We start from the raw sequence: 27,426 nt of genomic DNA, 5'->3' as shown, positions 1-27,426 counted from the left end.
CGTCAGACTGTTTCAAGACCTTCTTTCCGAAACTTTAGCTGCAAGTCTCAGTTCTTACTTTGACAACAGATGATCCATATTTTTCACAAAACATGGAAATGACCTTCTAGTTTTGTCCAAGACGACTGTTTGGAGTCTTTTATACTGACAATGTCAAGGCAGAATGAGAGTCAAACCAAGACAAAAACATCAACATTTCCCTCAGATGTGCCAAATTATAAAGGAAACACTCCTTTTAAAGAGCGTCGCTGTAATTCCGCCTGACGTCAACCGCACACCGAGCTTCATGCTGTACAATGTCAACATTGCGTCAGGTGTCCTGTAATTCTTTCTGACATGTTGAAGACGGTATCTGCTGCATCGTCTGACAAATCGTTTGACAATTACGGGTACTGTGAAACATATGGTGCCCTGGAGCAATGCGTGATACAAACCTCGTATCCAACACAGGAAAGACGTTCCTTCTGCAAAAGGGATGAAAATCTGAGACAAACTGACGCACAGGCACGGACATGATTTTGTGTGCATTAGTACAGTATGCGATTCCGGCTTGCTTGGTCGTAAATCAAGATGACTTCGCTTTCAGTGGACTTCCCAGCATGCCTTGCGCTGAGACGAGTGGATCAGACGACTGATTAATAGACATGGCGCGACCTTTCAGATCCTGAGAAAACACAACTTTTTGCAGTTGCACGGTCCTCGTGTGTGACTCTTTTGGATGGTGCAGTCAGGAGCTCGACCCGGAGCCCTAGGGGCGGAGCTAAACATATGGAAGCACTTTCTGGTTTGACTCGACTGCAAATGGTGCCATTACCATAATTACAGCTTTGAAGCCGGTCAATTTGTACAAGGCACTCAGCTGCAGGAGGGCCCGCGCTCTTCCACTGAGTGTCTGTCGAAGCCACTTTTCTTCTACCGCCGCTCTGTCGTTGTTCAAAGATTTTCCAAAGCGTGTGTATATATCAGGATTACGGGAAAAAACGTTCGAAATTCTTTCATCTTTGACTCCTCGGCTCCATCGGTTACAGATTAAGTCAAGGACAAAGGAACGAAACAGACAAAACTGAAAAAGAGAGAGAGGAGGGGGAAAGAAAAAAAAAAGAAATGGAAGGAAGAGTGAAGGTTCTCATTTTCAAATGTAGAGGCCCAGGTTGAAAGAGAAGCCAGCAGGGACCTTCTCACAGACAAATGTTGTTAGTGTTGCTAATGCTTCACTGTCCACAGGCTCTTAACAGGAGAGCGGGGCCACAAATTATTGAATAAATATATGAGTAAGTAAGTGAATGAATGAATCGTTGTCGTCGGACAGTCACGCTCAGTTTAGTCGGCAATTTAAGTGCCTATCTTGGCAGGTGTGTATGCGTGGCTTGTACTCACCCAAACACGCCTCGACACTTCCACACCTCGTACAGAACTCGAGGGATGTTTCCACTGGCTGTTGAAGTACCAGCCTGTGAAAGAACGACAGCGAGAAAGCATGTATGATCTATGTTCTGTGCTCTCTTACACATAAACGCACTCGAGCAGGCTCAGCACAAGAAGCCTCTTTCATTAGCGCTGGTGAGGAGGAATTCCAGCTAAGAGGGTAAACAGGAGGAGAACAGCCAGACCCGGCACCTTCGCTTCCTCCTTTTCACATTTCATTCTGCAGTTATGCACGGTGATGAGGCACAGGTGCAATACAACAGAACGGAATCGAATCAAATCAAATCAAATCGAACCAACACTTACCGAGCACACAAGCGTACAGCGGTGCCTGAAAGTTTGTGAATCCTTTAGAATTTTCTATATTTCTGCATAAATATGACCTAAAACGTCATCAGATTTTCACACAAGTCCTAAAAGTAGATAAAGAGAACCCAGTTAAACAAATGAGACAAAAATATTATACTTGGTCATTTATTTATTGAGGAAAATGATCCAATATTACATATCTGTGAGTGGCAAAAGTATGTGGATTAACAGTTAATTTGAAGGTGAAATTAAAGTCAGGGGTTTTCAATCAATGGGACGACAATCGGGTGTGAGTGGGCACCCTGTTTTATTTAAAGAACAGGGATCTATCAAAGTCTGATCTTCACAACACATGTTTGTGGAAGTGCATCATGGCACAAACAAAGGAGATTTCTGAGGACCTCAGAAAAAGCGTTGTTGATGCTCATCAGGCTGGAAAAGGTTACAAAACCATCTCTAAAGAGTTTGGACTCCACCAATCCATAGTCAGACAGACTGTGTACAAATGGAGGAAATTCAAGACCATTGTTACCCTCCCCAGGAGTGGTCGACCAACAAAGATCACTCCAAGAGCAAGGCATGTAATAGTCGGCGAGGTCACAAAGGACCCCAGGGTAACTTCTAAGCAACTGAAGGCCTCTCTCATATTGGCTAATGTTAATGTTCATGAGTCCACCATCAGGAGAACACTGAACAACAATGGTGTGCATGGCAGGGTTGCAAGGAGAAAGCCACCGCTGTCCAAAAAGAACATTGCTGCTTGTCTGCAGTTTGCTAAAGATCATGTGGACAAGCCAGAAGGCTATTGGAAAAATGTTTTGTGGACGGATGAGACCAAAATAGAACTTTTTGGTTTAAATGAGAAGCGTTATGTTTGGAGAAAGGAAAACCCTGCATTCCAGCATAAGAACCTTATCCCATCTGTGAAACATGGTGGTGGTAGTATCATGGTTTGGGCCTGTTTTGCCGCATCTGGGCCAGGACGGCTTGCCATCATTGATGGAACAATGAATTCTGAATTATACCAGCGAATTCTAAAGGAAAATGTCAGGACATCTGTCCATGAACTGAATCTCAAGAGAAGGTGGGTCATGCAGCAAGACAACGACCCTAAGCACACAAGTCGTTCTACCAAAGAATGGTTAAAGAAGAATAAAGTTGATGTTTTGGAATGGCCAAGTCAAAGTCCTGACCTTAATCCAATGGAAATGTTGTGGAAGGACCTGAAGTGAGCAGTTCATATGAGGAAACCCACCAACATCCCAGAGTTGAAGCTGTTCTGTATGGAGGAACGGGCTAAAATTCCTCCAAGCCGGTGTGCAGGACTGATCAACAGTTACCGGAAACGTTTAGTTGCAGTTATTGCTGCACAAGGGGGTCACACCAGATACTGAAAGCAAAGGTTCACATACTTCTGCCACTCACAGATATGTAATATTGGATCATTTTCCTCAATAAATAAATGACCAAGTATAATTTTTTTTTATCTCATTTGTTTAACTGGGTTCTCTTTATCTACTTTTAGGACTTGTGTGAAAATCTGATGATGTTTTAGGTCATATTTATGCAGAAATATAGAACATTCTAAAGTGTGCACAAATTTTCAAGCACCATTGTAGAACGGTACTGTATTTTTTACAAACCACTCGCAAAAATAACATTCTGTATTCTTTCCAAATCTTTACGTTTCCACAATACGCGGTTCACAATTCAGATCATTTACAGCACATGCATGCATACTGTGGGGTGCAGTTACAAGAACAACAGGTGAGGCGTGAGACGGAAAATCACCAGAAATAATATCAACCCTGCCACATCAGAGCTCAGCATTTTAACATCGGATTCCGCTGGAAGACAAAAACGTCAGCTGAGCCAATCGACACACAAGCAGACGCAGAGGTTTTGAATGCTCCAATATTAACCTGTCGAAGTCCCACCTTTTCCCTTTGTGCACTCGTGCCGTTTTCCTGCTTAAAAAGACGCACTGACATCAGAGTTTTTAGTTAAATGGTGTGAAATAAAATGTCAATCAATCCATGTTTGACTTACACTGCAAAAAACTCATCTCATAACATTATCTGTAGCCGCTTTATCCTGTTCTACAGGGTCGCAGGCAAGCTGGAGCCTATCCCAGCTGACTACGGGTGAAAGGCGGGGTACACCCTGGACAAGTCGCCAGGTCATCACAGGGCTGACACATAGACACAGACAACCATTCACACTCACATTCACACCTACGCTCAATTTAGAGTCACCAGTTAACCTAACCTGCATGTCTTTGGACTGTGGGGGAAACCGGAGCACCCGGAGGAAACCCACGCGGACACGGGGAGAACATGCAAACTCCGCACAGAAAGGCCCTCGCCGGGAATGGGGCTCGAACCCGGACCTTCTTGCTGTGAGGCGACAGCGCTAACCACGACACCACCGTGCCGCCCCTGCAAAAAAACTGAAAACTGAATTTAAGGAGAAAATTACTTAATCCTAGTGAAATGATCTTGCTGCATGGACAGATATTTTTAATTGATAAGAAATCTTCGAATAAATTGGTTGCAATCTAGAACTAGGTTTAATAATCTCAGAATTATCAGTCTTGCATTCTGCTGATAGGAAATGCTAGATCGTTTCAACTACTTTCAAGATATTTTCACTCGCCAAGATATAATTTTTTGCAGTGTAGCTGACAATAAATATGTATATGTCATTAACAACAGTTTACCAAATTTGGTCAAAAAAATCTTCTCCCCCCCCCCCCGAAAAGGTTTTCAAAATCCTGGGAAGTGAGCCTCAAGGGGAAAGTTTGAATACTTCTGATTTACAGGCAGATGTTATAACCAGATAGCGTGAAGAAATCCAGCTCGAGTCATATTAGTATACAGGCGTACTTCAGGGACCAATTTTAGGTCCGCTGCTCTTCTAAAACAAGCCACAAATTTCTACAATCTAATCCCAATCTTGGAAATTTACAATCCTCGGTGTTTCATGTACGTAAGCACGGTGTCAACGTGAAACTATGCATGGCCCCCGGAGCCCCTCGAACAGAGTGTACGTTTTTCTGAGTGTCGGCTTCAAACTGCTCCGATATCTCCAGGCTGAAGGAATATCAGCCGTGAATACACAAAGCTCCGTCTGCTTTCAGTCTCAAAAGCACAGGAGAGAGCGAGACAAAGTGTGTGCGTCACTCGAGTCCTTGGCTAATCAGAGTTCTTTTCTGTCTCGCGCTGCTTCTCTTTCTCTCCGAGCATCTGTTCATGGTTTGTCTACATTAGGGATTTTTGTTTGTTCACCTTTCTCCCCGTCTGTGAGGCATCAGCAGACAGGACACTTAAACAACCGTCATATTTTTAATTTAGTGCTCAGAGCGCGGGCACGACATTCACTTCGGCGAGCATTATTAACTCTTCACGTATTCTGGTTAAAACAGCGTTGCCAATATTGCGAATGTGGGTTTTTTTTTTCATTCCGATGCGCTCTTGCTCTGTTGTATCCCATCTGCCTCAAGGCTCGATGTGTTGCACTTTGAGATACTTTTCTGCTCAGCACGGTTGTAAAGAGTGTTTTGAATTACTCGAACCGTTCTCCCCTGACCCCTCTCCCTAAAGAACGCGTTTCCACCCACAGAACTGCTGAATGTTTTTTGTTTTTCGCACCATTCTGTGTAAACGCTAAAGCTGTTCAAATCGAAGGAGTTCAGCGGTTTCTGCAAAACTCAATCCAACCCAACATCCCTGCCACTCCTGTCATTTAACAATATTCTATTCGCTATTCTCTTACCTTAGCCAGCATTATCCTTGTCTTGGCCACATCCAGAGGGGTCGTAACGAACGCCGCTACCCCGCCTAAAGGAAACGAGACACACAGCGACGTTGATTTGATAACTGGATCAGTATTATCGAACACATGCTGTGCGCAAGTCATTGGCTACAACACGGCTAGAGACGTACGTCACCCAGCTGAACTCTCACCCGTTTAAACACGTACACAAACATTTACACACGTGTCGTCTGGGTTCATGTACTGTACATTCCCATACTGAAGCAGATGTCTTACATCTTTCAAATGGCTTTCCTCTTTTTCTTCAGCTGTAGTAGTGAAACAGGACTGTTCGTTCAAGTGGTCAAGGACAGCACAGAGGATGTAGTACACACACACACACACACACACAGAGTTCCCAGGCCAGACTCAAACTCCAGGTGGAGTGGCAAGCAGCCATGCTCTTTCTCCTCTGGGTGAAATGTTCAGATCCCTTCCTCTCTCTCTCTCTCGATATCTGTCTTAGCTCCTCCCTTTGTTTCTTTATGCCCATTTTCTCTCCATTTCTCAATATCTAGGTGCTTCCTGTCATCGTGACCTCTGTGGAATTCATAAGGAATGAAGCTGGGTGAAGTTTCTGCACTTCTGACCTTGGCTTAGCAGCTTCTCTCTCTCTCTCTCTCTCTCTCTCTCTCTGACTTTCTGAGATGAGGATAATCCCACACACCTGCAACAGCTCCACACACTGCAGCTTGCCAAGAGTCCAGCCGTTCCCCCTGCCTCCTCCACCACAGAGTCTACAGAGAGAGAGAGAGAGAGAGAGAGAGAGAGAGAGAGAGGGGCGAGGATTACTAGAGCTAATACATGCAGAAAAATCATGAAAAAGCGAAAGCCCATGGGCTCGCTCGGACGATGGGAACCAGACAGAGAAGTCATCTTTACATCCAGAACGCTGAGGTCATCATCTCTTTTTCCCATGAAAACAGAGAAAGAGAGAGAGAGGAAATGAGAGAGCGAGAGAGCAATAAAAGACAGAAAAGTCTACAGGTACACAAAATAAAGAGTTCACTCATTTCTTTTGACTTTTCAACACATCTAATGCAATGCAGTGCAAGATCTAATCTGCAGTCCCAAATGGCATGTGTGTGTGTGTGTGTGTGCGTGTGTGTGTGTGTGTGTGTGTGTCAGAGGTGGACAAAGTATCCAAGTTCATTACTTCAGTCGAAGTACAGATCCCACTGGTCAAATGTTACTCCGATACAAGTGAAAGTTGGCCAGTCAAATCTTTACTCAAGTACTTGCTTTTAAAAATACTTAAGTACATTTTCTGTTGGGTGGCACGGTGGTGTAGTGGTTAGCGCCGTCGCCTCACAGCAAGAAGGTCCGGGTTCGAGCCCCAGGGCCGGCGAGGGCCTTTCTGTGTGGAGTTTGCATGTTCTCCCCGTGTCCGCGTGGGTTTCCTCCGGGTGCTCCGGTTTCCCCCACAGTCCAAAGACATGCAGGTTAGGTTAACTGGTGACTCTAAATTGAGCGTAGGTGTGAATGTGAGTGTGAATGGTTGTCTGTCTATGTGTTGCCCTGTGATGACCTGGCGACTTGTCCAGGGTGTACCCCGCCTTTCGCCCGTAGTCAGCTGGGATAGGCTCCAGCTTGCCTGCGACCCTGTAGAAGGATAAAGCGGCTAGAGATAATGAGATGAGATGAGACATTTTCTGTTGACGCATCGTTGTATTATTGCCACAACGCTTACAAACCCTAACGCCGTTACCTAAGACAGAAATGTGAATTCACAAAATTAACTCATGCTGTGCCGTCATGGTGGTTTAACATTCAACTAGCTAGTCAGTGAAGCTCCACCCGACATGCGAGCAAACTCTTTTCAAACTCAAAATCATATTAGATAGCTAACGCTACTAGAAAAGAAAGATTTCTACATTTTGTTTATTTGGCAAGATTATGTGAAAACATATTCCTGAAAGGACTTCAGATAAATTAAGTTTATTCATCTTAGCGTAACTCTGTTTTTACATGCTAACTAACAGCGTCCAAGTTAACTAGCTGTGTGTTAACGTTAGCCGTGGACAAGGCTACGACAACTTGGCGGGAAAATCCATAGAAAGTCATTTGACTAACCAGACTGCATAGCTATTGCAACGTTATCGCTCGCTCTAAAGCACAGACAACTTCGTTACAAGCTTTCTCTTGGAATAAAATGTTTACAGACCTCAATATGCTTCCGCAGGTTGGACGGTGAGTTTTTGTAGCCCGTGATGTGGTTCGTTTTAGACAAACAAAGCAAATGAAATGCATCTTTAATCCTTTCAGAAACAAGGGTTCTAGGTAAAGCCATGAGTGCGTGCGTTCTCCAGAAGAACCGCCTCCTTCCATTCGGCCATCAACTGATGGTGTTCAAATAACGCTGCTGAGAAATCATTGAACTTGATTTTATACGGTCTATGGACGTGATGTGACCCTAGTGATTACTGACAGGGTGTCTCGGTGTCACCTGCGAAAAAACCATCACGTTTTAGAAAAGAAAAATCCAGTTTCAAAGTTGCTTCATAGTAACGAGTAACGAGGAGCTTGATAGAAATATCGTGGAGTGTAAAGTACGATATTTGTCTTTCAATTGTAGTGAAGTTAAAGTCATAAGTTTCCAAAATAAATACTACTCAAGTAAAGTACAGATACTCAAAAAGTGTACTTATGTACAGTACTCAAGTAAACGTACTTCGTTACTGTCCACCTCTGGTGTGTGTGTGGGGTGTGTCCTGGGAAAACCCTGCTCACGGACAAACGCTGATATTTTCTACCTTTGTAGTTCTTTATATACGTCGCCTTCTACATCTAATTTACTCAAGGACAAACTGTATTACTGCCAAAATACACTACCGTTCAAAAGTTTGGGGTCACCCAGACAATTTTGTGTTTTCCATGAAAAGTCACACTTTTATTTCCCACCATAAGTTGTAAAATGAATAGAAAATATAGTCGAGACATTTTTCAGGCCATTTTGAGCATTTAATCGACCCCACAAATGTGATGCTCCAGAAACTCAATCTGCTCAAAGGAAGGTCAGTTTTATAGCTTCTCTAAAGAGCTCAACTGTTTTCAGCTGTGCTAACATGATTGTACAAGGGTTTTCTAATCATCCATTAGCCTTCTGAGGCAATGAGCAAACACATTGTACCATTAGAACACTGGAGTGAGAGTTGCTGGAAATGGGCCTCTATACACCTATGGAGATATTGCACCAAAAACCAGACATTTGCAGCTAGAATAGTCATTTACCACATTAGCAATGTATAGAGTGGATTTCTGATTAGTTTAAAGTGATCTTCATTGAAAAGAACAGTGCTTTTCTTTCAAAAATAAGGACATTTCAAAGTGACCCCAAACTTTTGAACGGTAGTGTAATTCGGGGGAAGCCATAGCGTAATGGTTAGAGAAACAGCTTTAGGACCAAAAGGTTGCTGGTTCGATTCCCTGGACCAGCAGGACTGGCTTAAGTGCCCTTGAGCAAGGCACCTAACCCCCAACCGCTCCGGCAAGAGTGGTGGCGTACCTTGTGTCTGATTAGCCAAAGAAAAACTGATGATGCAGATTATCAGTTCGGGCATTGAACCCGACTGACCGTCAAAATGTAAAGAATTACTGTGGAAGTTGTGAATAAGAGACGTTCATCGCCAATCCACATCCTTCGTCTCATCACCTGAGTCACTCGCATTCATCATCTCTGTCCGAGTCCGACATCGGGGGGAAATAATCACCGATCAATTAGTTTAGTTCATTTGGCTGTATTTCGTGTTCATGACTTTTATTAGATGATGTGTCTGATGTCGTCTGTGCAGAGTGTGGAAGCACTTTTTTCTGATGTGATGAAACTGGAGCATCACATCCCGCTTTTCCACCAAGGGCTGGTTTGGAGCCGGTGCTTCATCTCCAACCAGCTCTTCACGTTTCGACGGCCAAAGAACCGGATCTCGGCCAGGAAAACTGGTTCCAGAGCGGCACCAACACTTTGCAGGTTGAGAACCAAGAACTGCTTACGTTGCGTCTAGTTTTGGGCAGTGGTAGAAAGGTTGCAAGTTCAAATCCCAGCTGCTATTTCTAGACCCTCGAGCAAGGACCTTCACCCTCAACTGCTTGGTTTTACCAAATAAGACAAACAGGCATCACTTTGGATAAGGGCGTCGACCAAATTCCATAAATGTAAATGCAAATGTAGTCTGCCCAATCCAAAGAAGAAGAAAAACCAGTGCTTCAGTCTGGACATGAAATCGAAACAGCAGTGGTCTGTGGAGGAGACACACTGGGAAAGCGGAGATGTATACAGTGATGTAAAGCTGTAGCTCGATGATGGCTCTCCAACTCGTGGAAAAGCAAACCAGTTGAACCAACTCCGACCCAGCACCTAGTTCACATTGGTGGAAAGGTGCATTGAAGACATTTTGAAGACCGCTGTCCAATTACAAACTGAATTCATTCCATTTTACTACAAAACTAGAGACATGTGCAGGTTTGAGCTCAGCCTTTGTCTGATTGGGAGACAGACGTGATGGTACATAAATTAAAAAAAGAGCCCACTCAGGAATACTTTGACACCAGGATTTGTACCGACGTTGCAAAATCTGTTCTTTTCCTGGACAGGGTTCAAGACCACTCAGCCATGGAGGATTACATCATGAACCAAGGTTGTCTAACATGGGACTTACATAGTCAGTGGCACCACACTGCGACTGCGGAATCGTGACCTGTGGCTGGCACGCCCATTACATTCTTAAACACGCTCAAACTCGGTTAAGACAGGTGACTCTACAGACTTCAGCCAAAGGCTGAGACAAAAAAGGTCAAATCAAGAGAAAAGCAAGCAATGTTTTCAACATCCTTAGGGAGACTGACACCACTTTTCGACCAACAGGAAGGGAATGGGTTCTTGCACCGGTTCCATTCACGATTCTTTGAACCTTGGTGCCAGGTCGCGAACCAGCCTGTGTTTTCACCAGTATTGAGTGGAACCATGGTAATCAAGGATGCATCATGAACGGAGGGCATTACACCGTTCACATCGATGATGAAACAGTCGGCGCAAGATGGCGGTGTGCATTGATTACTTTCGAGCTTTTGTTCCGTTATTGCAGATGTTTTCATTCCATGTTTTCTCAAGATGCATCCTTTTCTGTTGCGTTCTCCATTCCTGCGCTCTGCTTCCTCTCCAAACTAATAACACACCCACTGATGTCATCAGAGTTCATGCTGAGGGAAAGAAAACCAAAACCCAGCGATATTTTGGTTCCAGCTGGGAACCGAACCAACTTATATTTAGTCGAAATGGAAAACCCATTCCCTGTTGGTGGAAAATGGGTACAAGTGTTTGATGACAGACAGACAGACAGACAGACAGGGACTCTTTCTCCAACGTGATACACCGAGGCAAGATTAGAAAGTAACCCAAGTACAAACATTTCGCTATTGGTTTGGTAAAATATCTACGTTTTCTGAAAATACTGTATATTATTTTTTTCACGGCCCGGTTTCCATCAAATCCTGCGCTCTGATTGGCTGGCGAGCGGGTCTGTATCCTATGATACGGACCCTGGTTATGGACCTCTGGCGACTCGCTCGTTCACAACAACAACAAAAATAGTAGACATCTGGGGGGGGGGGGTGTATAAAAATTTCGTCCAAATGTACAGTTGTTGGTGGACAGCGTTTAAACCAGTTCATATGAAATCAAATACAATATTTAACAATTTTTCCATGAAATCGAGTCGTCCATGAGCTGAGGCGCGTAGCACCGAGTCGGCTATAAGCCGTGTACGACGAGATTGAGTGGAATAACTGTTTTATTCTATCCACATTCACTGGATTTTGAGAAACGGAGAATTTTTATTTTTTGCAAATTCGATAAATAAAAACTTTATATAAAACGTCTGACAAAATCATTTCCACTTAGAATGTAAACAAACTGCCGAAATGACAGGAGCAATTTGTGAAAATTTGATAATTCTTGAAAAAAAAAAAAGAGACATTGTTACCATCAAATACTTTTATTCCATATTTCATTACTTTTTTTTTATATTTTGGGGCTTTGTTTTCGAGTTGAGTTTTTAATTTCGTCCTCGGTTGGTTCAGCAACACGCTCCACCATTTTGTTTTTCTCTCCTCACGGTATATGAGCTGATATCCTTGTGGTAGAGTCGCCAATCAGAACACGCAATTGCTCATATCCAGTGAATGTCTCATCTCATCTCATTATCTGTAGCCGCTTTATCCTGTTCTACAGGGTCGCAGGCAAGCTGGAGCCTATCCCAGCTGACTACGGGCGAAAGGCGGGGTACACCCTGGACAAGTCGCCAGGTCATCACAGGGCTGACACATAGACACAGACAACCATTCACACTCACATTCACACCTACGCTCAATTTAGAGTCACCAGTTAACCTAACCTGCATGTCTTTGGACTGTGGGGGAAACCGGAGCACCCGGAGGAAACCCACGCGGACACGGGGAGAACATGCAAACTCCACACAGAAAGGCCCTCGCCGGCCACGGGGCTCGAACCCAGGACCTTCTTGCTGTGAGGCGACAGCGATAACCATTACACCACCGTGCCGCCTCAAGTGAATGTGGATAGAATAAAAATACTGCAAGATGTACCGTACACACACACACACACACACCACGATTTAATTTCCTGTTGTCTTGAAATCTTTGGCTGTAACTGCATTTCATGTTGCAGTGTATTTGGGTTCAACAGCGTGTCGCTAATGCTAACCTGAGCTTCGTAAATTCCCCTTCCTTTTGTGAATCCTGATCATATTATCCTGCATCACAATACAGTAATCACACTTGGCTCGGGGAATCACTGGCTAAACACAGAGGTATAAGAAGAATAAAACACGGTGCGATGAGCTGCTTTTGGAAAATTCAGAACGAGGGACTTAAACAGCGCCATGCAGCACTTCAGCCTGGAGTTGATTCTGAAAAGTCTGGAAACCTCCGCCTCCTTTCTCCAAGTTTATGGCGCAAGTTCCACAGCCACAGCAGGATTCTCCCACACCTCGTGTCCAACCAGCAGATCGGATGTTATGGGCTCGATGAGACACATGTCACCCAGCTGTGGTGCGCGCACGCACGCACACACACACACACACACACACACACACACACACACACACATACATACTGTGGTCCCAAATCTGTCCTGCAAAAAGGCTTCAAATCACCAAAGAACTAAGGGCCCGTTTACACGAGGACACTGTTGGGTAAAAACGACTAAATATTTTATCGGAAGTGCCTTTCGTCTACACGGGGACGGCGTTTCCGAGGCTGAAAAACGAAAAAAATTGAAAACGCCTTCCAGAGTGGATAAGGTAAAAACAGCCCCCGTTGCATATCCGTCTAAACTACCCAATACGCGAAACTCTGCTCGGATCTGCTCACATCGGGTACGCGTTTCCGTCATAGTAAGAGCATGTGTGGCAGCGGGGGCGTGGTCAAGCGCCGGTCTGTGACAGGAGGGTGGAGTCAGGGAAGGTAAGTGGCAGAATCACTACACCTGATGTCAATTAACCTATGTTTGTGCGTCTTCCCAGTGACCGCGCCCTATTTAAAGAGGGAGAGCAGAGAAGCTCATCCCCAAGCTAGACGCCAGTTGCGTGTGTCTCTGTTGGTTTAAAAATATTGTTAGACTGAAAAGTGTGGCAATAAAGCCTATTTGTAAACCTGATCTCTGTCCTGCCGTCCTCTGTGCTCCACCCACTCATATACAACGGCTACAGCATGTCTGATTACATCGATCCAACGGACCTTCAAGCTGCTCTGGCAACCTCACGAGTAGCCATAGCCAGAGTAGTCAAAGTTTTCGCGGCGCAGATGTGCAGATCAGACAAGACGGAAGACGTTGCGCATGCGTGCAGACATAGCGGAGGTCTTTCACAGCACCACTAAGCCGCCTGGCACGCACATCCAACTGAATTCCACACATTTGCGTCACCGTATAGACGCAGATTTCCTCCTTGAAAACGGTCGTGTAGACGCGGAAAAAAGTGAGAACGAAAACGGACTTTTGCGTTTTTGTTTCAGACCGTCCCCGTGTAAAGCCTAAGTGTTTCAAATCTTGCTTTCGTTTTTTTTTTCCCCCCTTCCACAACAAGAGCGCCAGGACGTCATGGCTTTTTCGACAACCTTCAAAAGAGTGACGAAAACAAAAGCAGCTCTGATATTCTCGCTGGGTTTCTGTACTACTGTGTCATGTGCCCATCTATGCTTTTTAAGGCCATGACGAGAGAAAAAGCAAAAAAAAAAAAAAGCGAGGGAGAAAAATAGCATTAAAGCTCTGATAGTCAGCTAACAGCTCGACACAGATGGCCGGGAAAGAATGAGGGAACGAGGGAATGTCTTTGAAAATGCTGTCAAAGGGAGGCCAATGAATGGCACGTCTTATTCCGTTTGAGGGGGTGAACATTTCACACTCCACGCTCAGCTCCAGCTGTGAACACTATTGTCCTGCACAGTGCCCCCCCCCCACTTTCTATACTCATTATTTTTGTGTGCGTGTGTGTGTGTGTGTGTGTGTGTGTGTGTGTGAGAGAGAGACAGAGAGAGCCTGGTATCCATCAGTGAAACAGCTGGTGTTGGTGATTACTGTTATTCAGGGCCGCTTTAACCGTTTATACAAATTTCCATTCACTAACTAGAGGTGAAAGTTAAAATCTGTCTCTTCTTTTTCCCCCTTAAACAACTTCAAAGTGTAAGGGGTTTTTTCTTCCTTGGACAAATGAATTTTCCTGCTTTAAAACCTGAACAAACCAAAAGTGTGTCCTGTTTCTCATCTTTTTTCTTAAAACACCAAATCAAAACATCTCGCATTTTCCTTTTTTTTTTTATTGAAAAATTCCTTAAATTCAAAATCTGTTCTTTCTTGCACTTGGAAAAAAAAAACAAAACACTTTTCTCTTTATCCTGATTATCTCGGCTTTTCTTTTCGAAACCTGACCTTTGTCCTCCTTTCAAATTCAAATTGTTTTAAACGCTTTAAACATAAAATTCTCTCGTCTATGATTAAGAAGTCAACTTGTTTTAAATTTATGTCCCAGTAAGTCCTATTTTGTGTACTAGGAATAAAAATCTCCCATTTTTACAAGTGAACTTTGACGAGTCACTGATTCATTTCCTTGTCGATGCCTTTAAAGTGTTTAAAAGAAACTCATCAAGCTCAAATCTCTCCTTTTATATCTTTCAAATGAAAAATATTCAGATCTTTTTCTCTTGGAAAAAAAAAAATTACAAAATTATTCTGTCATTTCAAGTATCTGTTAAATGGTGTTCGATTAGAATTGTTTTTAAAACCACTGAAAGGTCCTCATGTGGTTTATTTGTATTATAGAAGCTAACTCGCCGCCCCCCCCCCTCCTCACTATCCGTGTGTCGGTGTGAGTCAGTGCGTCCTGCATTTAACAGTCAAACAGGTGGTTTGGTGTTTCTTCGGCTTTTCCAGTCACACACTCCCCTTCTCCGTCTCCTCTTCACCTCTCATTTGCTCATTTCTTCTCTTCTCTCGTTCCTCGGCCACGAGGCCAAAAGCGCTAATGGAATTTTGTGCGCTAGGCCCGGAGACGTGATGTCATCCTCCTGAACGCAGACCTTTTCAAAGAGAAGCGGCTTCACCGTGCCCAGGGCATGACGATGGAGGTGAGAGAGAGAGACGAGGCCACAGAGTCAGGAGCTCGTAACCTGTTATGACTGAGTGTAATCACAGCGACGTCGTCATCCACCGATTCAGCGAGGAGAAAAGTCATAACCCACCTGAACACGGTAAACCTGACCGGCTATAAAGCAGCCATTTTTTCATGACAGGACAATTACGTCAGGCAATTAGAGCAGGTGACTACAGCAGGGTAACGGATGAAGGATATGAGAGAGAGAGAGAGAGAGAGAGAGAGAGAGAGAGAGAGACATACCTTTAAATATTCCCAGAGAGGAAACTGCACAAAAGAGAACGGGATCTGAAACAGAAACAGAAATCTCTGTTACAAAGCAATAAAACAGAAATACAGCAGGAGAGTGACGTCTGGACTGGATCTGATCCAACTCTGATCTTTACATTCAGGTAGAAACGATCAGGAGGGAAATGGAGCAGGTTTGGGGGTCGAGAGTCAGGGCTGGGCAACAGAAGAGCTCAGCCAGAGCAGAGAGAGACAGACAGACAGAAAGATAGGACAGACAGACAGACAGAAATATACGACAGGACAGACAAAGACAGAGATAGACAGACAGACAGAAAGATAGGACAGACAGACAAAGACAGAGACAGACAGACAGACAGAAAGATAGGACAGACAGACAAACAGACCGTCAGACCAACTGATAGACAGATTTATAGACAGGACAAACAGTCAGACCGAGAGAGAGAGAGAGACAGACAGACAGACAGACAGTCAGGCCGATAGATAGATAGATAGATAGATAGATAGATAGATAGATAGATAGATAGATAGATAGATAGATAGATAGATAGATAGATAGATAGATAGATAGACAAACCAATTGACAGATAGACAGATCTTTCGACAAAGATAGACAGACAGATAGGACAGGCAGACATACAAAGATTGATGGATAGGATATAACTATTGACAGAAGGACAGAAAGATAGACAGACAGAAAGATAGGACAGACAGACAAAGACAGAAACAGACAGACAAACAGACCATCAGACCAACTGATAGACAGATAGATTTATAGACAGGACAAACAGTCAGACCGAGAGAGAGAGAGAGAGAGAGATAGACAGACAGACAGACAGGCGGATAGATAGACAGACAGACAGACAGACAGACAGACAGACAGACAGGCCGATAGATAGATAGATAGATAGATAGATAGATAGATAGATAGATAGACAGACAGACAGACAGACAGACAGACAGACAGACCAATTGATAGATAGACAGATCTTTCGACAGAGGTAGACAGACAGACAGGACAGGCAGACATACAAAGATTGATAGATAGGATATAACTATTGACAGACGGACAGAAAGATAGACAGACAGATACACACACAGACAAACCAATACACAGAGATAGATAGACAGATAGACAAAGACAGGTGGAGATAGACAGACGTACAAAGATCGACAGATAGCTCTACAGACAAATGGACAGAAAGATAGACACAAAGAAAGACAGGAAGACAGACAGAAAGACTGATAAAGTCTCAGACAAACAGATACACAGAGAGATAAACAGCAACTTTTTTCTTTACACAACCCATTTCCCAATAATCATTTTGCAAATTCATCTTGCAATACATAAACAAGTAAATAAATAAATGTCTTTTTTTTGTTGTTTTTTTGCGCAACATATTTCCCAGTAAGCATTTTGCAATTTCAGCAACACACACACACACACACACACTCAGAGGCTTTTGGTTTACATATTTCACAGCCTTCATTTTACAATTTCAGCAAACAATAAATAAACAAAATAATTTCTGCCAAATTCTTTTTCCAATAACAGTAGTGCGTGTGAGAGTGTGTCAGAGAGAGTGTGTATTTGTGTTCTTTCTCTCACACACACACACACACACACACACAGCTGTGGTCAGGGGCTTTGTGGAATTTATTGGACAGATTATCTAATTCTGCCCTCGTTCACGGTAAACATCGGACTGTTACAGCTGTTGGCTTCAGATTTAAGAAAGTAATCAGGATGAAGCTTAGAAACCACACACACACACACACACACACACACACAAATAAACTCATTAAAAAGAATAAGAAAGAGAAGAGAAACCGAGCTGAAGTCAGGACGTGGGGTGTGTGAGTGACGAGTCTCTCCTGATGTGTTACTTCTGCCTCCTCACCGAACTGTGTGTCATATAATAAGTATACTCAGTCTTTAAACCCTGTGTGTGTGTGTGTTTTAAAACTTTTCCCATTTCAGACAAGCAAAGCAGAACTCAAGCTGTTTCATGAAATCTGACATCTCTGGCAAAGATTAACACTAACACACACACACACACATACACACACACACACACACACAGGTTTATGACAAAAATGAACAGTGATGGGAGCATGGAGGATTCATCCAGAGAGAGACAGATGGAGAAAGTGTGTGTGTGGGGGGGGGGGGGGGGGGGGGGGGGGGGGGGGGGGGGCGGCACAGGAAGAGGAGGTTTATGATTTACTGCAATCCAGTGAATGACAGCACATTTAACACGTGGTCTGATATTCCTGCCAGTATCAACTCTCTCTCAAAACACACACACACACACACACACACACTTTGCAGTTTGGTCACACAGCAAGAAGAAATTAACCACATTCATTACAACCTGCTGTGATTAAAAAGTTCTAGACAGTGAAACACTTTATATAATGATAAGTGACGCAGATTCAGTGTGTGTGTGTGTGTGTGTGTGTGTGTGTGTGTAAAGAGAGGGTTGACAGTGACACTGTTATTGAGTGTGATTGTCAGGTACTTTATCATTGGGAGATCAGGATGGCCCTGTGCCTGTGCCTGTGTGTGTGTGTGTGTGTGTGTGCGTGCGCGCAAAAAAGGCCACAGAGGAGTCATTCAGTGTATTAGTATTCCACAGCTTCTTGTTCTGTCACATGCCCCTAACCGCTTTCATGGCATCTGGACAAACAGACGTCAAAATACATTTAAAGTCGAGTGGACCGCAGCGACAGTTGGCGTGCAATTTAACAAATGACTTTAATCGGTCCGAGTCTGCAGGTCGCATACTGATGATGCTCAGAGTCCAGATTTATTCAATCCTGCTCCATTCCACATCACTGCAGCCTCAATTTCAGCCAAAATCAAGTCAAAACGTAGTTCCTCAGTCAATATAGGATCTTACAATGTAAACCCCTCCCCTAAATAGAACCTGGCCAATCAGAACGCGGCGCAATATCGACACAGACTCGTGATATATGAGACAAATTACTAAAATGACGAAACATTCATCAGCAACAAACTGAACTCGAATAAGTTTCACAATCTTGAGAAAGGTCCTGGAGATGCATCCCAACATGACAGGAACCAGTCAGTCAATCTTTCTCAGCACTTCAGAAATTTTGTTGTACCAGGACCAACTTGGAGTTCCAGAGCCAGAATTCCAGGAGCCTTCTTGGTCCCTGTTCCAGGTGAGGTACTTTTCGTAGAAACACCACTGCAAATGTGTTGCTTTCATTTGTCCACTGTAGATGCGTCCTACCATGACAAACTTCTCTGGAATCAGGAAACCTCAGGAATTTTGCGTGTGCCAGGAGCCATTTTAGTTCCTGATCCTGAGAAGGTACTTTTCCGCAGACCAGAAACGAATGAGGTGGACCTTGAGGTTCTGAAACCTCACCGATTGGTCAAAATGCAAACTTTGCAAGAACAACTGACCTCCTTACATTTGGCTACATTTTCCTTTTACCCCCTTGAAGTACACAGTCAGGACACCCTCCACTATCCCCACTTCAAGACTCCCCCGAAAAAGTGCACGAAATTGTGGTTTTGGATGGAGCTCATGGCTTTCTAACAGCGCAAGGCGTTGCACGTGAATCCAGACCTCCCTGGTCAACAGCTGTGAGTTTTTACAGCCGAGACACACACGCAAAAGAATTTCTTTTCAAAATACGAGAACCCATAACTGACAAGAAAGCAAGACAGAGCGAGGGGAAAAACTAAAAACCAGAAGCAGAAACGCTGAGCTAGACAGACACCGAGAGAGACAGAGAGAGAGAGAGAGAGAGAGAGGGGAGAGCTAATTATTTTTTCATTATTTTCCATAATTACTTTCTGCTCCATCTGAAAGAACGAGTCAAATCAGCGCCAATGGCGGAGAAGCCAACTGTGGAAAAAATGATCTGCACAACAAAAGTGATGATTCTACATTTCTGTAAAATCGTCTCGTACCCGACAGGAAAAAAAAAATGCAAGACAAATCTGGATAAGACATTATTTTGGATATTTCAGCTCACACTGCAGTCCACTGAAAAGTGTGTTATGTGGCTGCAGTGGTTAAAGGACACGGCCGCAAACAAGAACAGGAAGACCACAAGCAGAGTGTGAGGGCGAAGTCACACGTGTGTGTGTGTGGGGGGGGGGTACTCAGAAAGTGCCATGGCCAGGAAACCCACAGGTTAATATCTAATCCCCATTTTATTGCCTGATAAATAGTCCTCAGAGCCGTCTGCTCTGCAGCAGTGTCTGGACGAAACTCGATTTATGGTCCAAATCATGGTTGGTTCAGATGGATGAAGTCAGTAATGATGTGCTTTCTTTCGCCATTTTAACACTTCCAAAAAAGAGACGGTCTAATGTTGCAAACAAAAAAAAAGCGTGTTTATAAATTGCACCATTGTTGATTATTTACCCATCCCTGCACACCCAAAAGCGTTCTATTCCTCACTCTTCCATTCACTGAGCACATCTTTTTATCCAAGAATCCAAGCAAAACCACAGGACTGAGCAGGTGGACGTTATGAAATGATAGTTTCTCCTGGGATTTAAAAGGTCTGATGACACGTTTTTGACATCTTTGGCGATGTTTTATAACATAAAAAGTAATTCCCGATGATCCATATATTAATTCACGAAGGTGCCTATTTTACAAGTTATGATAAAAAACGCAGCTATTTGGGCAAATTTGACGGGGCTGCAGCATCCAGGAGACGAATGAGGAGGAGGAGCTACAGTATATGACGTCATCGAAAGAACCTTCTTCCTAACTTACCAGTTTGTTGTTGATGCGACAGGTGTTCAGTTTATCATTATTAGTATTATTATTATACATTTTATATATATATATATATATATATATATATATATATATATATATATATATATATATGAGTGATTCCACGCTTATGGGTACTGAAATGGGGACATGAACTTATTCACCTAAAACCATTTCTTTTTTTACCATCAGGTCACAAAACATGTAATCTTTAATGAATGATATGTTAAAAGATAACTTTAATTTTCTGAGATGTAATAAAAACATATTTATATGCCAAAGTCAAGCCTGAGTTCCAAAATGATGTCTGTTCCATTACTTCTGTTACGATTGTCCATCTCGCGTCTGTTACAAATTAATTACAATCTAGCTCTATACCATGTTAATCTTATTGAAAGAATGTGTATGTTTATTCTACTACACATGTTTATTAATTATATTTGCTAAAACATCACCTTCCTATGTTTCAAAAAGTAATTCTACATTGTTAAAATTGAGAATCTATATGTCCACAACACTTCTGTTACGTTCTGACTTTGGCATATAAATATGTTTTTATTACATCTCAGAAAATTAAAGTTATCTTTTAACACATCATTCATTAAAGATTACATGTTTTGTGACCTGATGGTAAAAAAAAAAGAAATGGTTTTAGGTGAATTTTTAAAAATAAGTTCATGTCCCCATTTCAGTACCCATAAGCGTGGAATCACTCATATATATAGTTATTATGCCTTCGCGTTGTGTTGCCGGCTTTTGCTCCAAAACCCACAAGGATGGGGTAAGTTTATTCAAGTTTCCCAGAGATCCCGAGCTGCATGCGAAGTGGGTGAAGCAAGTCAGGCGCACTCGTGACAAGTGGGAGCCCTCACCAACATCCGTCTTGTTCTCTGAACACTTCGATTTGGATCGTTTTGACACCCTTCCCAGCTTAAAAGAATCTCTTGGGTGTGCAGTTCAGCACAAACGTGTGTTACTACCATCAGCAGTGCCTACAGTATTCCGGAGGGGGTCTACTAGTGGCTATGCCGGATCCAGCAGTCGCCTGGGACAAGGCGACTCCTCCAAAGACAGTCCTCCTGTCAGAACATGTGCTGTGAAACGACATAAGATAAAGGTACGTAGAGCTATAGATTCTACATGATAATCATAAATGTAATCATAAAGTCGGCGTGATATCAGTCATGTATTTGCTTGTGAAAGCTTGCGGCTTTCGTGTAACTGCCGCCTAGCAACGAGAGGCAAAGGGTAAGGAGGGTAGGCTATCATAGATTCTATTCGGAAGAGATCAACACAATTCTAGACTCCCAGAAAAGGAAGAGCTAGCACTAGAGAGTTCACCGGCGTTTTCATGCGCCATTTCCATTGAGTAGAACCAGAGTAGAACAGCCAGTGAACCGCAGCGTGTTCTCCCGCTGACGTCACAACATGGCCGCGAGCCACGGACCCAGTTTTCTTGCGCTGTGCAATTAAAAGTTGGATATTCGCGTAACAACAGTTTCTTTTCACGTAATTATAACAGAAATCTAACATGTTTGCCATGTTGTATAGTTTATTTAAGAAATTGCATAGAGTCATGTTCGTGTCATCAGATCTTTAAATCAAACCTTCCGACTGGAGGAACTTATTCATAGTTCTTAGAACTGTTGGAAGAAGTTCCCTGTTTTTGGTGTCGCCACACTGCAGGAACCCAAGATGGTCATAGTTCATAGATGCCATTTTGAAGAATTTTTTTTTTTTAAAACTCCTTCAGGGTAGGTTCTCTCCCAGCACAAGAAGAACCCTGAGTGATCTAAGTGATTGGTCCAGACGCAAGGCTACGTTGATCAGTCAAGCACATGAGCCAATGCAGCACCAGCAACCACCATTTAAATAAATAAATAAATAAATAAAAATCCATACAAAAATTGTAGGGCGGCACGGTGGTGTAGTGGTTAGCACTGTCGCCTCACAGCAAGAAGGTCCGGGTTCGAGCCCCGTGGCCGGCGAGGGCCTTTCTGTGTGGAGTTTGCATGTTCTCCCCGTGTCCGCGTGGGTTTCCTCCGGGTGCTCCGGTTTCCCCCACAGTCCAAAGACATGCAGGTTAGGTTAACTGGTGACTCTAAATTGACCGTAGGTGTGAATGTGAGTGTGAATGGTTGTCTGTGTCTATGTGTCAGCCCTGTGATGACCTGGCGACTTGTCCAGGGTGTACCCCGCCTTTCGCCCGTAGTCAGCTGGGATAGGCTCCAGCTTGCCTGCGACCCTGTAGAACAGGATAAAGCGGCTCGAGATAATGAGATGAGACAAAAATTGTATTGTGTGAACATCAGCGCTTAACAGCGCAAAAACAAAAATAATAATGGATAAACAGACCAACAGTGAAGTTCATGCTAGCTGTTTTTGTATGACATCCAAAAGTAGAAGTGACATCGCAATCCAAACTATCAGTTGGTGAACATCACTTCAGCATTCCTACTGGTGGTACAAATGCAAAAAGCTCTTGGAGGTATATATAGATCTCAGGGGAGCTCCTCAAGGGGTAGTTCCTCGCAATGTTTGGTCTGAAAGCGCCTCATGCCATTTTGAATAGAACCTTCACCATCACGTGAGCACTCCTAAAAAAAAAAAAAAAAAAAAAAAATGGCCATCACAGGAACCTTCTCAGGAACTCAGGAGATACCAGGAAGATTTTAGTTTCTGGATTGAATCCAGAGAAGTGTCCAAGTTTCTGCTCCAGGGATGGTACTTTTCTGCAAACTTGGCACTACTTCCTGGGGTGGATCTTGAGGTGGCGGTGTGTTGGTGATGCTTTTGTTTTTAAACAAACTGTTTCAAGATTGGTTCGAGACATTTACCATTGAGCAAGTGTTTGACTTTGGAGATTTGTCGCACCACAAGTTAATAGTTAGTACTACCTTCTGGTCAGAAACATAGCACGGGGTTTTTTTTTGTTTGTTTTTTGGAGATTCCAAGAAAACGAGTTTGTGTGTGAACACAGGGTGTAAGGTTTCACCATATTGTTGTAGGTAATCAGGTCAGAGCTTGACAAGGCTGCTATCGGGAGCTAGGACCACTTAGCCAGCCTGGACCCATGCTGCAGTTTGCGGCACGGTGGTGTAGTGGTTTGCACTGTCGCCTCACAGCAAGAAGGTTCTGGGTTTGAACCCTGTGGCTAACAGAGGCCTTTCTGTGTGGAGTTTGCGTCTGCATGGGTTTCCTTCGGGTGCTTCGGTTTCTCCCATGGTTCAAAAGACATCCGGTGAGGTTAACACAGGGCGGCCTTAGGCTGAGGTTGGGTTGAAGTGCCCTTGAGCAAGGCACCTAACCCACAACTGCTCCCTGGGTGCTGTAGCATAGCTGCCCACTGCTCTGGGTATGTGTTCTCACTGCTTCAGATGGGTTAAATTTCACTGTGTGCTTCTTGGTTTGGCTTCTTCGACGTCTTCTTAAAGTTTGTTCAGCTACCTGATGACTTTTCAAAAGATTTGGTTCACTGCTTCACTGGAGGAAGCATGTGATGGTATATCCGGCCTCACCTTCAAAGATGGCAACTGTTATACAATAGCGAAGGCATGAGCAATGGGGAAATTGGCTTTCAAAAAAAAAAAGTCTTCGTCCACAAACGAAATGCTCCAAGGAAGCCTCCGGTCATATTTTGGAAGGGTGTAGTGGAGGGAGCAGATCTCCCCGGAGTCTGACCCAACACGGCTTCATGAGCTTCATGCAACAGAATCTAACACACACACACCTCTCCTTCTTTCAGATGAATGCGTCCAAACCACAGCTGCAGGGATGGGTGCATCCGCGAGCACACACAAAATAGACAAACAGTGAGTCAGTCGCTGGTATGCACAAGTTCGTGCTGCCAAGTCACCAGGTGACAGCTGCTTTGTAATGAAGAATGGAGTTAATTAAGAGAGCACCGGTGAATAAATCAAAGAGAAAGTGAAGCAGAACAAAAGAGAGACAGATTCTGAGAATTGATATGCAAAGAGATGCGTCGTGGTCAAGGAAAGACATGCAGATAAACCAGTTTGTCTCCTGGGTGATTTATGAGCCTCTGCACAGGTGCAGGGTGTGCGAGTGGGTGCGAGTTCACACATATGTTTGCAAAGGTATGTTGTCTTGCTGACAAAATAAACAGTACAAACCGACACCCACACGCTCTTTAACAAGAAGACGCCTAATTTCGGCCCATAACCCACAGCGCACATTACAGCATCAGTCGCTATTAACCTGCAGCTGATGTGTGTCACGGACGTTCTCTTTAGTCTCTTCTTGCTCGAAATGATCGATAAACGGCACTAAATCAGCTTCTTTATCCTCAACCATTAAGCGGAGCTTGGCTTGGGAAAATAGATTAGTGCATCGATCTACAAATAAATTATGTAAACTCACGTTTGTAAAAAAAATAAAATAATCAATCGTGAGAAGGGACGGGTCAGAGTGCACGTTGTGATGTCTCGCATGCAAGCGGAGGCAGGGAAGGACGCAGGAAAAGGAGATAACGAGTCAATGAGAGGGAGTGTCCCAAACCAAGTGGTTCCATATGTCCCAAACTTGCATTTAGTTATTTTTATCGCATCCTAATGTGAAAATCAAGTCCAAATGTTCATCCGAGCTTCATTTCATGTGCGATGTAGGAACCACAAGACTGCAGATAGATTTTTGTTCAACAAGGTACGAATGATGGAAAGGTCAACGTCAAAGTTCCTCCCGTTCCTCTTTACACCATCTCTCCAGATCATCCAGGGTCCTCGGCCCACAGGTTTTCACTCGGGTTCAGCTCAAGGGACTGAAATGGCCATGGCAGAAGCTTGATTCTGTGCTCAGAACCATTTCTGCGTTGATTTGGACACATGCTTCGGATCATTGTCCTGCTGGAAGAACCAATGGCGACCCAGTTTTAGTTTCCTGAAATGCAGAGGCAGCCAAATTCTGATTTAAAATGTCCTGGTGTTTCATGGAGTCCATGACGCCATAGACCCGAACAAGGTTTCCAAGGTCTTTGGAGGAAAAACATCACAGAACTTCCACCATATTTTACACTTGGGATCGGGTTCTTTTCATTACCGCCATCCTTCTTTATACATCAAACCCACCTTGAGTGTGAAAACACTTCATTACTGCATCCACAAATGCAAGTTAAAACCCGATATAAACAATATCCAGAAACACCACCACCTTCTCTGGGCCCGAGCTCTTTTACGACGGACTGAGGCGAAGTGGAAAATTGTCTTGAATTCTGACGAATCAAAAGTAGAAATTCTTTTTTTTTTTTTAAATCATGGACACCACGTCATTCAGGCTAAAGAGGAGAGGGACCATCCGGCTTGTTATCGGTGCACAGTTCGAAAGCCAGCGTCTGTGATGGTATGAGGGTGCATTAGTGCGCATGACACGGGTAGCTTGTACATCTGGGAAGGAATCATTCATGCTGAATGATATAGACACGTTTCAGAGCAATATGCTGCCATCCAGATGACGTCCTTTTCACAGGGTATCTGCACATTTTTCAAGTACAAATTTAAAGACTTAAGACCTTTTCAAGACCTCTAAATGGAAAAATTAAGACTGTAGCATGGCAAAGAAAATGATAAATACGACAACTTAAAACTGTTTTCTGCAATAGTTTTTTTTTACTAACTTTAAGAAGAATGCACACAATTGTTGAACAACAGGGTGCATCAATGGCACCTGTTAGACACGCAAACAGCTGAAGCAAAGTCGTGTGTTTTGGGCCTGCAGAACTACTGTAGCAGCGAGGAGAAGACTGGGGTTTACTGGAGAAAACACCATGAATCATTTCAAAAACGAAAACAATAAACGGCAAGTAGAACCAGCTGAACAACCTTAGCCGGCGTTATTTCAATCCCCTAAGATTATCTTTGATGATGTGTGATTGTGTCCGATGGCAAAATCAGTGTGAGTGTGGTACAGTATACAGCTGGCTGAGGAAGTTCTCGAGTATCTTCTGCATTATAGCAGATAGCAACATAAACCTGTTTATGCAGTCATACAATCATCAGAGCGTTACATTAAACACAGAAAAACAACTGCCACCTTTCATAACCATTATCAATATTAATCAATGTGTTGTAATAACTGTAAACTAATTATCATCAGTGCAATTGTTACATCAATGTTCATTATTCAAAAATAAATCATTATCTATAATCCATGAATAATTGTTTGTATTACTACTACTACTACTACTAACAATAATAATAATAACTAATAATAAAAATTAACTCAATTTTATAACATTTTAATAATAACTACTTATTAGCTATATTAATAATTAGAGTAGCAATTATTATAATTCAGTATCATTACTACTTAATAAGCAGTGATTATCAAAATGTAATTTAATAATTAATAAGTAGTAATTATCATCAACTACTACTAATTATTGTAATAATTAATAAGTAGTGATTATTAAAATGCTATAAAACAGTTATAAGATTAGTTAAAATTATTATTATTATTAGTAGTAGTAGTAGTAGTGATACAAACAATTATTCATGGATTATAGATAATTTGTTTTTAATAGTGAACATTGATATAACAATTGTACTGATAATAATAATAATAATAATAATAATAATAATAATAACAACAAGTATTACTAGTAGTATTATTGTTTATTAGTAGTAGTACAGTTATTTTATATCAATGTTCACTATTAAAAAAAAATTACCTATAATCCATGAGTATTTGTTTGTATTCTACCAATTACTACTTTTTAATAATTATTTGTAATAATTTTTAATAACTTAATTTTATAACAGGGCGGCACGGTGGTGTAGTGGTTAGCGCTGTCGCCTCACAGCAAGAAGGTCCTGGGTTCGAGCCCCGGGGCCGGCGAGGGCCTTTCTGTGTGGAGTTTGCATGTTCTCCCCGTGTCCGCGTGGGTTTCCTCCGGGTGCTCCGGTTTCCCCCACAGTCCAAAGACATGCAGGTTAGGTTAACTGGTGACTCTAAATTGACCGTAGGTGTGAATGTGAGTGTGAATGGTTGTCTGTGTCTATGTGTCAGCCCTGTGATGACCTGGCGACTTGTCCAGGGTGTACCCCGCCTTTCGCCCGTAGTCAGCTGGGATAGGCTCCAGCTTGCCTGCGACCCTGTAGAAGGATAAAGCGGCTAGAGATAATGTGATGTGATGTGTGATTTTATAACATTTAATAATCCCTAGTACTTATTAATCACTAATT

The 27,426-nt window shown here is 43.0% G+C and overlaps 1 protein-coding gene across 2 annotated transcripts in view; it reads right to left on the bottom strand.

Moving 5' to 3' along the window:
* Positions 1 to 27,426, bottom strand: part of slc25a26 (solute carrier family 25 member 26) — a 99,638-nt gene that overhangs the window by 10,090 nt on the left and 62,122 nt on the right. For both annotated transcript variants that reach the window (XM_060909735.1, XM_060909736.1), the window contains 4 exons: positions 15,453 to 15,497; positions 6,215 to 6,284; positions 5,509 to 5,573; positions 1,378 to 1,451 (listed from right to left, as the gene is read on the bottom strand). In XM_060909735.1, the coding sequence (XP_060765718.1) occupies positions 1,378 to 1,451; positions 5,509 to 5,573; positions 6,215 to 6,284; positions 15,453 to 15,497 (254 nt within the window). The remainder of the gene's footprint in view (positions 1 to 1,377; positions 1,452 to 5,508; positions 5,574 to 6,214; positions 6,285 to 15,452; positions 15,498 to 27,426) is intronic.

Source organism: Neoarius graeffei, chromosome 26 (assembly GCF_027579695.1).
Source record: "Neoarius graeffei isolate fNeoGra1 chromosome 26, fNeoGra1.pri, whole genome shotgun sequence".
In the NCBI taxonomy this organism is placed as follows: Eukaryota; Metazoa; Chordata; class Actinopteri; order Siluriformes; family Ariidae; genus Neoarius; species Neoarius graeffei.
This window is presented reverse-complemented; position numbering and strand designations above follow the sequence as displayed.